Below are 13671 nucleotides of genomic sequence, written 5' to 3' on the forward strand. Positions count from 1 at the left end.
ATGGTCAAGCAACCAGATTTGTGCATTGGCCTGTACTTTGAACCCACCACTTCTCTTACTTGGAGATGAGCAGCTTATTTCACGTTGGCATTTGGCCTGAAATTGAGAAGGTTTGAATTAAAATTTGGCTTCAGACTTTTACTAGCTGAGTGATCCTGGGGAAGAGATTTAACCTTGGCTGTCAGCCTCAGTTTTCTCATCTCTGAAATGGAATAATATGTAAATTTTACTCCTGGGTTTGTCCACTCTATTCTACAACAGTTCATATAAATCTTCCAAGGTTTCCCTGCCATCATTCCAGGTTTAGTATCTCCCCTTAATTATTTTTCTTAAGAAAGACCTATTCAGGGCAGCTAGGTGGCGCAGTGGATAGAGCACCAGCCCTGAATTCAGGAGGACCCGAGTTCAAATGTGGTCTCAGACACTAAACGCTTCCTAGCTGTGTGACCCTGGGCAAGTCACTTAAAGAAAAAAGAAAAACTTATTATCCTGGATCTAAGGAAAATGGGGATATCTCTGGAAAGGGATTTTAGAGTCAAATGTCAGAAGCAAAAAAACCCGCTTTTTAAATGTGCTTGCATGAGAAATCTTTTAAATTGCCTCATAAAAGATAAGCAACCTTGTAACCACAATTTCTTACTGGAACGTTTATGAAAAAGTGTCTATGTTTTAGAATCGGTAAAACTCCCTATAGCAGGTTGGGAACAGGACACACAGACCAGATCTCATACTGGCATGGGGATGGGCGGCAGCACGCATCATTGGAAGGAGCTTGCCCATCTGGACAGCCCAGATCCCGTGATGGACTGGCACTGATTGCGGGTCAGACCTCTCTAGTATTGCTCACTTAGGAAATAGACTAGTGACGCTAACTGATAGATCCCTTCAGGACAAACTGGGCAAAGGGTCATTTTATTTTCCAACTATAATGTAGATTTATGATTTCTAAAAGTTAATGCTAAGTAGGGAAATACCTATTTTTCAAGATCTAGTTCTTTTGAGGAGGGCAGGGAGGGTAGCAGAAAGAACTGGGACTGTGGTAATTTAATTTATTTTTTCAGATAATGGCTTGCCAGTAAGTAGTTGGGTGTGACAGTGAAGAATGTTCATTTTATAATTCATTTGGTGCTTTTTTTTTTTTTTTTTTTTTTTTTTTTTTTATAGAACTGTTACTTTTTCAGTCAACTAGTCGGTTACATTCCAAATTTTCTTCACATTATCTTTCTGAATTTTTTTCCTATTTTTTTTTTTTTTTACTAGGTGCTTTTTGCCTGCATTTGATAATTTAAGTAGAATTATTGAGGCTTTGGGTGATTTTTCTGCCCAAGTGGCATTTTGTATTGCTTACTAATTTTATGTCATTTGCAAAGTATGTTAGCATTTTATTTGATTCCCTCATTCAGATCCACAAAAGAAATGTGTGTTGAGCAAGACCAAATCTAAAATGGGTCTTTTAAATACTCTGCCATTTAATTTCCCTGCTTAAATAGATGTATAGCCCAGTGTGCTTTCTATTTTGTGCATATTAATATTAAGTATTCTACTTTCAGCACCTGTTTCATTCTTTAGTCAGTATACTGCTTTTTGTCATTTTTATCCAAAGCAAGTGTGTAGAGCACCATTCGTTGTTTAAGAGGCTTTATTTGTTATTAGTCCATAGCCTAGTTATGTTTCTCAATCTCATTTCCCAGTGAACTTTAAATCCTATGAAATCATAGTCCTTTCATTTCGAATTTTACAAAGGCAAATTAATTCAAGTCCCAGCAGGTTAGTTGGGACTGATCTTCCTGTATCTGCTCTCCCTGTGACCCGGCCACCCTAAGGGTCCCCACACCATGTGGAGAGGAGTTGTTTCCTTTCCATGGAAGGCTCCGCCTCCTCCCTCCACTTCCTACTTCCTTCAGACTTTAGCTCCGCCTGCAGACGGCTCCCTCCAGAGGCCTTCCTCCTCCATCTCCAGGTAAAACCCCTGGGTCTTCTCCAGGAAGCCTTTCTAACCACTGCTGACCCTTCCTCCTGGCTTTCTTCCTGTGTCTCTTCTCTGTATAGTCTCTCTGCGTGAGAGATCCCTCTTCTCTCCTTGTTCAGAGATCAGGATTGTTTTACATCTTTGCATTTGCGTCCCAGTTCTTGACCCATGATAGGCATCTAATAAATGGACTTACAGACTTAATAGACATCTCTAGGCCTGTGCTGTTGTGGAGGTCAAGGGCAGAATAGAGGAAAATGGAGGAAAAGGAGGGAGGCGACATTTATTGGCTGTCTCCTCCGTGCCAGGTGCTGGGGTTGGGCTTAGGGCTCCCCGTCTAGCCGCCCTTGGACATTAGTGATTCTCCTTTCCAATGTTGAGCCACGTCCTCCTACTGACAAGAGTCATCCGGAAATCATGAACTCCGGGTGACTTGGCTCTGTTCACAACTCGGCTGCTTCCATGTTCTCTCATAGCCTCAGTTTCCTCTTATGGGAAATGGGAGTCACAAAACTTGTGTTCCTGGTAAGGAAAGAAAAGCTGCATGGGTCCTAATGTGACGGATAAGTGAGAGGAGGGTGGTTTTCCATCTGGACACACGGTCACACTTTTAGAGCAATCTCGTATAATTGGTGTGGAAGCCCACCTGGGGGGCTTAAAGTCTTGGAGAGCGGTAAGCCCCTCCTGCAGTTTGACTAATCGTCTGCCCATGGAAGTCAGCCCTCGTTTGGGGTCCTTCAGCATCTTCTAGCTGTTGGCCGTGTTGTCTTTGAGAATCCAGGCTTGCTTTCCCACTGGGATGTGGGCACAGAGTAAAACTTCTGTGGAGATGTATTTAGAGAAACCTACTGAAGAAAAAAGTCATTTACTTCTCCAGCCACATTAATGGTTTAGATGATAGGAAAACCAGCAAAAACAGATCCAGACAGCTGGGAGGCCTGGGCAGGAGAGGAGGCACACTTGTCTCCTGGAAATAAATCTTTTGGAAGGCCCATGAATTAGGAGGGTTCTTCTTTCTTTATTACCAAGAAGAATGCTGGATGGAAAAGGGACTATTGTGTAAGAATGCGTTCTCTGAAGTCTTAATGCTTTTAAAGTTTACAAAATACTGAAACAGGAAATATTTGCCAATTGTAACAGCAGCCCATCGATTTGTGCTTCACTTTTAAAAGCAGTTTCACCAAGATACTGGAGTAAATAGCAACAAGGGAGGAGAAAAGCGGGGAATGGGACCTGGCCTCTCAGCCAGAGGAAAGGGCCCTAACCGGGTAGGCCTGAGGTGGGGCGGGCTGACCACCTTTCCTTGAGTGAGTCCATTTTCATAAGTTACTGAAGTTTTAAACAGCACTAAAGCACTTGGACTATCTTATATATGCATGTGTATAATATGTATGTGTGTAGTTTGTGATAAGTAACATTTATAGGGTGTTTTATAATTTTCAAGTCACTTCTAAAACTAAGGTGTTTGTGTGATTCATTTGACCTTCGCGGCAGTTCTGAGATGTAGAAGATGATGGTTGTAGCCATTTTACAGATGAGGAGACAAAAAGTAGCGTGCCCTTGGTCTTGTGCTAGTAAGTGTCAAAGCTAGCTTGGAACTCGGGCTTCACTGACTCCAAGTCTAGTCCTAGCTATTTGTGTTCTTGCAAAGCATTCAGGGTTAAGTGTCAAGTGTCTGAGGATGAATTTGAACTCAGGCCTTCCTGACTGTAGGCTCAGTGTTCAGTCCCTCGTGCCACCCAGAAGCTCCCCGTGTACATTTTAACCAACATCTGATTAATCTTATAGCATATGCAGGAAATAGAGCTGAGGATTTGTTGCGGGGGAAGTTTCATTTGCTTTCTTTGTGTAGGATAAAGACTCTCAGAGACCCAGTTGTACCACGTAACTCCCTTACGGATGAGGAAGCCAAGGCCAGCGTCCCTCAGCTGAGGCTGGAACCTTTGACGGGGCCATGTGCACGTCAGATGAAATGCCCAGGGTAGCAGGCAGGGAATTCGCGCCCGGTGATCTTTCAGAATCATGAAAGGGGAAGAAAGGCACCAGTGTCTAAAGAGGGAAGGTGGTGGCTCTATGAGCCTCAGTGTCCCCTCTCTAAAATGAAGGAGTCTGCCTCCATCTCCCGGAAGCTTCTTCTAAGTCTGCACAACAGTAAACTTGACTTTGGTTCCTGGAAGAATTCTGGGATATTTTATTAAAAGGAAGACTTTTAAAAAATCTAATTTAGGCTTTCTCTGAAATAAAGACACAGGATGCTCATGACGAAAAATGTGCTTTGTGAAGTATAAAAAGTTTGAGAGGCGTAGATTCTGCGTAATTTATCATTTATTTATACAGCTAGCATATAATTAATAAAAGGAATCATTGAATGCCAAAGACTTTCTGGAGCCCACTCAATAATTACATGCCCTTGAAAGAGTGGGTGTCCCTGAGGGTGGCAATTGCTTCTGATCCATTTTGATTGGTTAATGAGAGTGTATAATGAGAGGTAGAGCTATTCTTATAAGAGGCTGAGGACTGTGACTTGATTATGTGATTTTTCTTCAAGGTCATCCCCAGCCTTGGGCAGTCTAGACAAAGGACCTTGACCAGATCTGTCTCTGGTCCAGAATTCACCTTAGATTAAATTATGTATGAACTTTTCTAGTTGAATGGGACAATAACGCCACCCAGATATGATGATCTAGGTGGGGTGAAATTTTGGGAAAAGTCAAGGATGTCTCCAATATTAATCTCACTGTCATCTGTCCTGTCCCTGTCATATCTGGATTATTGAATTGTGCGCTGGCTTCAAAATTTTGGAACGTACATTGATAAGCTGACCAATATCCCTCTGGACAGATAAACAGACTAACCTGAAAGGCATAACTAAGTAGCTGCTGATGTTAGTAATTATATATTAAATTATATATTATAATTATGAACATTCATAACATTACTAACATATGCTATGGATGTTCATAATTTTAATATATAAGAAACATTTTAGTTTCTTAGGAAAGATAGAAAAATGTCCATATTGGCTTTGCATAATTATCATCAGGCTATGAAGAACTTAATGGAAAGTGTTTCATTTTCATATAATTAGGAGAAAAGTACAGGACTTTAATTGTAAAAAAAAATACATATTTAAGCAGCTACTTGTGCTTTCATTCATATGATTTCATAAATCAGCTTGTTTGGCTAATAATCTTTCAGTAGTGTGAAATGCCTCCAGCGTGTGCCCAGGAAGATCTACTGAAGTAATTGAGAGTTGGCTCACCAATGTAGAAAACTCAGCAGAAACATTGGCTTGTGAACTTGCTGGTTTTGGCCCTACTACATAAAATTACTAAGATGTGAGGACATTTTAAGGAAGGAGACTTGGGTTTAATAGGAGGAAAAATATTCTCAGAATATTTCCAGCAGGAATTAGGGTAAGAAGGTCTTCAAGCAAGTGGCCAAGGATTCATCACATAAGGATTAGAAGAGGGGGCCTCTGGGGCTGCTTTCTGATGGTAGAGGGGCTCTATGATGCTACACCTTGGGGTGACACAGGGGAGTGTGAAAAGTTGATGAAATGGTTAGTAAACCAGAATTTGGAAGGTTTTGACCAACCTTGACTCCTGAGCTACTTGGAGCAAGCCATGAAATTTGCCCAGCTTCCTCCTGTAGAAAAGGGGGAAAGAGAACTGGAAGATCTCTGAAGTCCCCTCCAACTCTCTTATGAATGTACCTATCAATTATCTCTTAGTGTTGTCTCATTCGTAAGCCTGGAAAATATTGTCGTGGACACTGATTCATTTTTCATCCAAATGAACAGCCTTGTGATGTTGGGGAAAGAAACCTGATTTAGGTTTGAGAGATCTGCATTTGAGCCTGGATGTGCTGCCTCTGTGACATGGTCTTTCTCCTTGCTGTGGCCCCAGTTTCCTCTTGAGTAGAAAGAGGTGATTTGAACTTGGTAATTTCTCTGGCCACTTTCAGTTCCAAATGTTAAGCCCACACAGAAATACTCAGCACCATCAGGATATATTTTAGATTCCATATTTGTTTTCTTTACAAGTTATACTGGTGATTGTCTTAAACTGCTCTTTTAAAAGCTTTTTTTTTTTCAAAGCCATTCCCCAGTAGATACATGGTTTGAAGAACAGAATGTTGTCAAAAGAAGAATCACAAACTCTTAAAAACCATATGGAAGGATCCACCTCAAAATTAGTAATAAGAGAAAGGCAGTTCAGAATATCTCTTAAGTTGTATGGAGAAAAGCACACTCATGCTCTGTTGGTGGAGCTGTGAATGTGTATGATGATTCTGGATACAGCATCCATACCCAGAGCTTGCAATACTCCTTCAAGGAGGACACAGTGACAAAAACTCATATCCCAGGATATTTACAGTTGCACTTTTTGGTGGCAGCCAAAAACTGGGACAAAAACAAAAAGGAAAAGTTCGTTGATTGAAAAATAGCCAAATGAATTGTAGTATGTTAATGAGCTAAAGAATTCCCTATATTTTGTAAGAAACAACAAAATGATGTCAAGACTTGGGTATGTGATGTAAACAAATCTGGGAAGACCATATATACAAAGCTGTGACAATGTAATTAGAATGAATTCAGGATTATAAAACAAATGACCAGTAAAATCTGAGTGTTGGAAAATTATAAAAAAAGCTCGGCCTAAAGAAGAGATAAGGAGAAGACATCTCCTCTCCTTTGTTCCTTGCAGAAATAGGGGTCTATCAGTATGGAATATTGCATACAGTGTCTGCTTCCCCTACCCTAGTATATTGGTCTTACAGAATTTTTTTTTTCTCTCTCTTTTTACTTTTTTTTTTTTTTTTTTTAATTCTTTGTTGGGGTGTGATATGCAGGGTGAAATCTAGGCAAAACAAAAAGTCAATAAGAATCTATTTAAGTCATTATCGTATACTCTTTATGAATGAATTATATTTAGATGAGAGCATGGACCTGGTACAGAGTCCAATAGCCACAGGTTGAGTCCCTATTCAGTTATTTAGCACCTGTATGATGTACGTAATATCTTAGTTTCTTTTTCTCTAAAGTAAGACATTTAGGCTGAGGATTTTTTTTTTTTTTTCTTCTTTAAAACCTAAAAACTTGGTCTTAATTTAAGAATAAACAGTTTTGATTTGTCCATGCATTGATGTAAACATGATTTTCTTGAACATATGATACACACTTCAGAAATACACCTATAAAGAATAGTAATAATGATTACCACACTTAATTAATATGAATTTCTTTCTTGTGGTTCCATAATGCTCATAGTTGTCACAGATGTGTCTTTGGGGATTGCTCATGTGAAATATTGTTTTATTTTGACAGAGAGAAGGAGCAAGAAAGGGAAGAACAGTTAATGGAAGACAAGAAAAGGAAGAAAGAGGATAAAAAGAAGAAAGAAGCTGCTCAGAAGGTAAGTCTAACCTTTTCACAGAAGTTCTGTGTAAAGCTACGTGGAATAGCGGGCTTCTTGGATCAGTATTAGTCTTCAGTGGTAACATTTCTGTGTGACTAAAAAATCCCTTCCATGAAGTTGTGAAACCACATATAGTTTAACTGAGTAGTCACTTGAGATTCAAATCCAGTGGCAGGCCGGAGAGGAATCAAACTAATTATCCCCTATAATGATGTTTTTGTTTATGGAATCAATTAGCATTAGGCAGTTTTTCTTCTGCATTTGGTATAAACATTTCTGAGGCTTTACTTTTCTTAAGGAAAGGTTTTTGTTTGTCATTAAGTAGTTTTAAGATATCTTAGTGCCCAAAATTCAATTAACATATTAAAAGAAACAAGTTATTGGTTTCCCCAAAAAGACTATTACAACATTTGCGTATTCAAAAAACCTTTTATATTCTGCCCCCCATTTTGAAAACCATAAGGCATTAAATACTGCCCTGAGTCTATTCTGACACTGTTTGGGGGCAGTGGCTATCCCACATTTGCGCTTGAGTTCCTGTCTTATGTCAGTGACTCAGCCTTGGCAGGAGGTCATAGGGATCTTCCACATCCTCAGCTGTGCTCTGTAGGGAAGGCTGCTGTCTTGGATGTGGTGGTGAATGTAGACCAAAATCTGGGTGAGGAAATAGAAGCAATGTTAGAAACAAGAGTATGTCTGTCTCCAAAGAGATGCTCTGGGGATAGCGCTGTTGGCTGGGGCTTGGATCTGGCTGAAGGACTTTTTAGCCATTTGTGTGATTTATGGTAAAATCTGGTAAGCTTCCCTGGACTTTCCTGACTCCCTGAGGTTAATGAGGTCATATACATAAGGCACCTTTGTAAAATTGTATAAAAACTTGTAGTTTTCATTATAATAATAATTAACCTCCTTGGGTCTCCATTTGGGGGAGTAGTGTCATTATTTCTACTGGGCAGCTGGGTGGTGAGTAGAGTGGCAGGTCTAGTTTCAGGGAGACCTGAGTTCAAATGTGACACTGTGTGATCCATCCTGGGCAAATCACTTCACCCTTTGTCTCAGTTTGCTTATCTGTAAAATGAACTGGAGAACCACTCCAGCGTCTTTGCCAAGAAAACCCCAGATGGGGCCACAAAGAGTAGGACATGACTAGGCAACCACCACAAAATGATTCTCCGCTGCCACATGATGGTTGTGAGGAAATTGTTTGAAAGTCCTATTAAAGGAAGAAAAGTTTCCATTTTCTCATGAGCATCTGCCATCTCTGGCAGTCTAGAACTCACTCTAAGTCACCTTTCTTCTGCTGGTGTGCTTGTTTGTCCCTTGACTCCTTCCCCCAGTTTAGAAATGTTCTGAAGAAGCAAGGTTGATTTGGGACAGCCTTCATCTTTGGAAGAAGAATATTTTGTTCCTTTATTATTTTCCACCTGAAGAATTTTGGCAGCAGCAGGGGACAACTTTGAAAAGAATATCTAATGGAAGCTAATTGTCCTGAAAGTCCTTGGGTTAGGGGAACATTAACTTGATTGACCAAAACTCTTAGTAGTCTTTCCAAAAGGCTAGGGGCAAAATTCATCTGAGGTAAGCTACAACATACGGATAAATGAAATATGCTACGGTACTTTATACCCGCCCATCCTTAATGAAGAATATTCTGTTTTAGCTAAACTTAAGTGCCAGGACTTTATTTGACCCTTTTTATTATGAAGAGCAAGATGGTAGAAGGAGAAGTATGAGACATTTTCTCTAAAGCCCACTACCCAGAATTATGGACAATTGTGTGTCAGAGGTAGAATGGTTATAGCTGTCTTTATAGGCCGAGAAATCAGGAAGTGTCCAGCAAGGTAACCGCTTTGTGAAACAGTGGAAAATATTAAGGCTGGGCCCTCACTCAGTACCCTTCACTTCATGCTCAGACACAGTTCCTGACCCGCTCAGCATTTTCTGCCCCTATTCTTGTTCTACCAATCTCTTGTTCCAAGGTTGAGTGCTAGACCCCAATTCTGCTTAGCCACCTGCAGAGAAGGAGAGGTATGGGAGGAAAAGACTGTGTTGGAAGGAGGGGACAAGGATTCAGTCCAGGGTGCCCTCTCAGTTGGGCATCCCCGAAGTAGTGCCAGAAATTCTGCTCAGAAAGCCTTCCCTCAGGCCTACAAGAAGCAGTAGAAAAATCAGCCAGAGAATTAAATAGCTAAAGAAACTGGGGTAAGGCTCCAGTGTGTGGGCTGCACTAGGTCTTAAGCAAAGGAGTTTCAGTAAGAGCCAATAAAAGGGGACTTTGAGATTCATCCTACAGGCAAACCTACCCTCTAAGAGGAAGGAGACAGAAAGTGGGCACAGGAGAGTAGAGAGACTAAACACTCAAACCACCGAACATTGCAGGAGGAAGAAAACTCAGCTTAAAAATAAAACCTGTAGCACAAGCTGATAGTGAAGACTATTTAAGATATACAAATAATCAATTGCAAGCATGTCTAAATAAATATAAGACAAAGGGAACTGAACTCAACACGTGATGAAACCCAGAGTCCTTCAGATTCCTACCAGTGCTGTAAGATATTCCAAAATGGCTCTTATGGATTCAAACTTTTCTATTTTCCTAAGTATTTCTGTTGTCACTTCTCTAAATTCCATTGAACCAGTCTCCTCTAAGAAGCGTAAGAGCATAGACTGGGGACCCCAGGATCCAGAGAAGTGAAGGATGGTCCAGAAGAAGAGCCAGAGGCAACATGGAGAGAAACCGTGGCCTCTAAGCAAACCATAATTTCGAGATCTGGACACTCAGAACTGGAAGGTCCCACAGGAATGGATAGGAGGCCTTGATGACAGAAGTAATGGAACAGACATGACCACTTCTATAGACAGAAAACCAAGCCTCTCTCCAGAAAAGTCACGTGGCAGCCACAAAAACAAACACCCTTGCTTCTAGACTCCAAGGTTCAGAGTGGTTACATTTCATCACTACAGTGACAAACAAGCAATTCTTTGGAAAGGAAGCTTGAATAACAATATTTGTGTGAATAAGAAAAGGAATAGAAAAGGTAAAGGAGATCAAAACCCAACTTGATAGACCTTACAAAACTCAGCCTAATTATCAATGAAAACGATACACATTCGATGAAAGAGAAGTATCTGAATCACTCTTACATATAAGAAAGGGAGGGAGAAAGAGGCAGAGAAGAAGAGAGAGAGAAGAAATTACAAACAGGTTATTCAACATACAAATACCCCAAACAAGAAAAATACAAGAAAGGTAACTAAAGATTACTTTAAAGGTAAAGGTAACTAAAATATCAGAGCAGTAGTAGTGACATGAATGACCCCATTTTAGTAGACATTAAAAGGAAAAACTAGAAAGAGGCAGAAATAACCTAACCACCATGAAGTGATATCTTCCCAGGAAGACTTGGGAGCCATGAAGTCAGGCTCAAACTGAAACTGGGTACAAGGATCTATGAGGGCTACATATCAACTTTATTTTTAAACATCCCATTATCAGTTTTGTTTTCTTTTATTTATTCTGTTAAATATTTCCCAGCTACGCAGGGGGCGGGGGGCACCTGTTCTAGAGGGTAAAGGTGAAAGCAGAACTTAAAGAAATGAGACCAAGTGACATCATAGTTGGAGCAGACCTAGTACGTCATGAACTTCAATCTCAGATGAACAGAAAAAAGTCGAGTTTATAACATCTCAGAAAAAAAATAAGTGAGCCCTAACTCCCATAGAGAAAAATATAAAACCATCGGATGTACAATCAAATTCTATCAAACACTGAACAGTTATTAGTATTACATAAACTGCAAAAATTAGGAAAAGAAGTAATCAGTTTTTTCTCTGATATGATTTTGATACCTAAACTAGGGAGAGACCTTATTATGGCCACTCTTGGGTAGAATGGTACAGATGTGTTAGCTATTGAATAAGATGAGAAAAGGAAATTTCTCATGAGCATAAGCAAGCAAAAAGCACTTTTAGCTGATATCTACCTAAAGAAACTCAAGAGAGTCAACTAAGAACTAATTGAAATAATCAGTTCCTTCTGCACGGTAGCACAATATAAAATAAATCCACATAGATAATTAATCTTTCTGTCTATTACCAACATAGTCTAGCAGAGGAAGAGAATGAAAGAAACGGAGAGATTGAGAATAACTGCAGAATGGATAAAATGTATGGGAGACTATTGCCGTACACCTAACAGAATTATACAGCTATAACTACACAGCATTCTTTATGTAAAATTAGGCTTAGAAAGGTGGGGAGAATAACTGCTAATGGTTGAGGCATGGCAATATAATAAAAATCCCAATTCATCCTCAGTTTATTTACTCATTTTGTGACATACCACTTAGGCTACCAAAGAATTATGTTATAGTTAGGGAAAATAATAACATTAATCTGGAGGACTAAAATGTTAAAAGTCTTCAGAGAAATGAACATAGGTGTGGGGAAGAATACTTTAAAGCATTAATCAGTTAAACTGTTCAGTACTGGGAAGAGATTAGAGAAATCATTCAATTAATGAGTAGTCTCACTTGCAGGAAAGGCACACAATCTGCAGAAGCAAACATACATGGTAGCATTATGTTTGATAAATCCAAAGATCCGAGCTACTTTGAACAAGGTCTTATGATGTGACAAAAAATGCTGTAAAAAACCCTAGAAGCCAGCCTTAAGTATGGACAAACATCTCACCACATATACTGAAATAAATTCCAAATGATTATATGACTCGGTATGAATCATAAATAAATTAGAACAAAGAAGACATCACAATCTATGAAAAAGGAGGAGTTCATAACCAAACATAAAGTTGAAAAGTTTTACACAAGCAAAATAAATTTAATTCTCAGTTCATTGAGAGTGAGGTGAATTACAGAAAATTTCTCTGTTGTCAGTGTTAAATCTAAGATATTTGAGAAACTGTTTCAAATATATAAAAATAAGAGCCATGCCCCAAAAGACAAATGGTCAAAAATTTAAAAAAGAAATTAAGTTACATATGACCTAGGGAAAAAATGTTCCAATTATTCATGACTAAAGAAATTGGCAAAGATGATCAAAAAAGGGAAAATTATAATTGTTGGAAAGGATGTGAGAGAAACAAGCAAATCAATGGCCTGACAATGGAGCTTTTCTAGACAGCAGTTTGAAACAATCTCAAGAGTGACTTATTCATGTGTATTCTTTGATCCTGCAATGGTGCTGCTGAGTTGAAAACCAAAGTCATCAGAGAAAAACGAAAAGGTCCTCGTATGCACAAATGTTTGTGGCATTGATTTTTGTGATGACAGAGAACTGGAAATAATGCTTCTGGAAGTCGCTGAATAAGTTATAGTACAGGAATAGAGTGGAATCCTCTTGAGTCACACTTTGCAAAAGATCACTGGCACACCAAGCAATTTGGCGGCTTCAGAAGTCTTTGTGATTGGCTAGTTGATATGTAATTGACAGGTTAGTGTGGTCATGACAGAGCCCATGGTAAGGGCTACAAGGAAAGATAAAGAAGTTGGTGCCAGAGAAACTGGGACAGACTTGTTTGAACTGATGTGTGGAATAAAGAAAACAGAACCAGTTAATATATTTAGCCCATATGTTAATGGGGTGAAATAAAAAAGAAAATCCTTAAACCCCTTAATTCTTTCCCCTGCACTGACCATCAGAGATTCCAGAGAACTGGAGAGCGGATGAACTCAAGGTGCTGAATGGGACACGAGATTTTTTGGGACATTGCCAAAATGGAAGTTTTCTTTCCTAGATGATGCGATGGAGAGAACACTGGGCCTGGATTCAGAAAGACCTGAGTTTAAATGTGACCTCAGACACTTCCTAGTTGTGTGATCCTGGGCAAGTTCACTTTATTTATCGTTTGCCTTTGTTTCCTCTTCTGTAAAATAAGCTGAGAAGGAAATGGCAATCTGTTCCAGAATCCTTGCCAAGAAAACCTCATACAGGATTGGGAAGTATCAGACACGACTGAAAAACAATGGAACAACAAATTTTCTTGATGGTCTGTTTGATACAAGACTCTTAATTTTCTTAATTACAGGGGAGGAATAGGGGTTGTGGAAGGAAGAATGGAGCTTGTGGGAGGGTTCCTAAAATTAAACACCAAGAAAAGTTATTTTGAAAAAACATTTTAAAAGCGTTTTTTTTAACATGCATAAGAGAGTGAAAGAAAGCTTGGTAGGAAATGCAGACAAGCAGACCAGCTTTGAAAACAGTCTGACAAATCTGGGTTAACTTGTGATGTGAGAAGCAAGCTAGACTCGGTGTGGGCAGAAT

General features: G+C 39.5%; 1 protein-coding gene across 8 annotated transcripts in view; it reads left to right on the forward strand.

Moving 5' to 3' along the window:
* TNRC6B (trinucleotide repeat containing adaptor 6B) overlaps positions 1 to 13671 on the forward strand; it is a 206005-nt gene that overhangs the window by 125223 nt on the left and 67111 nt on the right. For all 8 annotated transcript variants that reach the window (XM_074271770.1, XM_074271778.1, XM_074271773.1 and 5 more), the window contains one exon: positions 7299 to 7386. In XM_074271770.1, the coding sequence (XP_074127871.1) occupies positions 7299 to 7386 (88 nt within the window). The remainder of the gene's footprint in view (positions 1 to 7298; positions 7387 to 13671) is intronic.

The sequence above is a fragment of the Sminthopsis crassicaudata genome, chromosome 5 (assembly GCF_048593235.1).
Source record: "Sminthopsis crassicaudata isolate SCR6 chromosome 5, ASM4859323v1, whole genome shotgun sequence".
Lineage (NCBI taxonomy): Eukaryota > Metazoa > Chordata > Mammalia > Dasyuromorphia > Dasyuridae > Sminthopsis > Sminthopsis crassicaudata.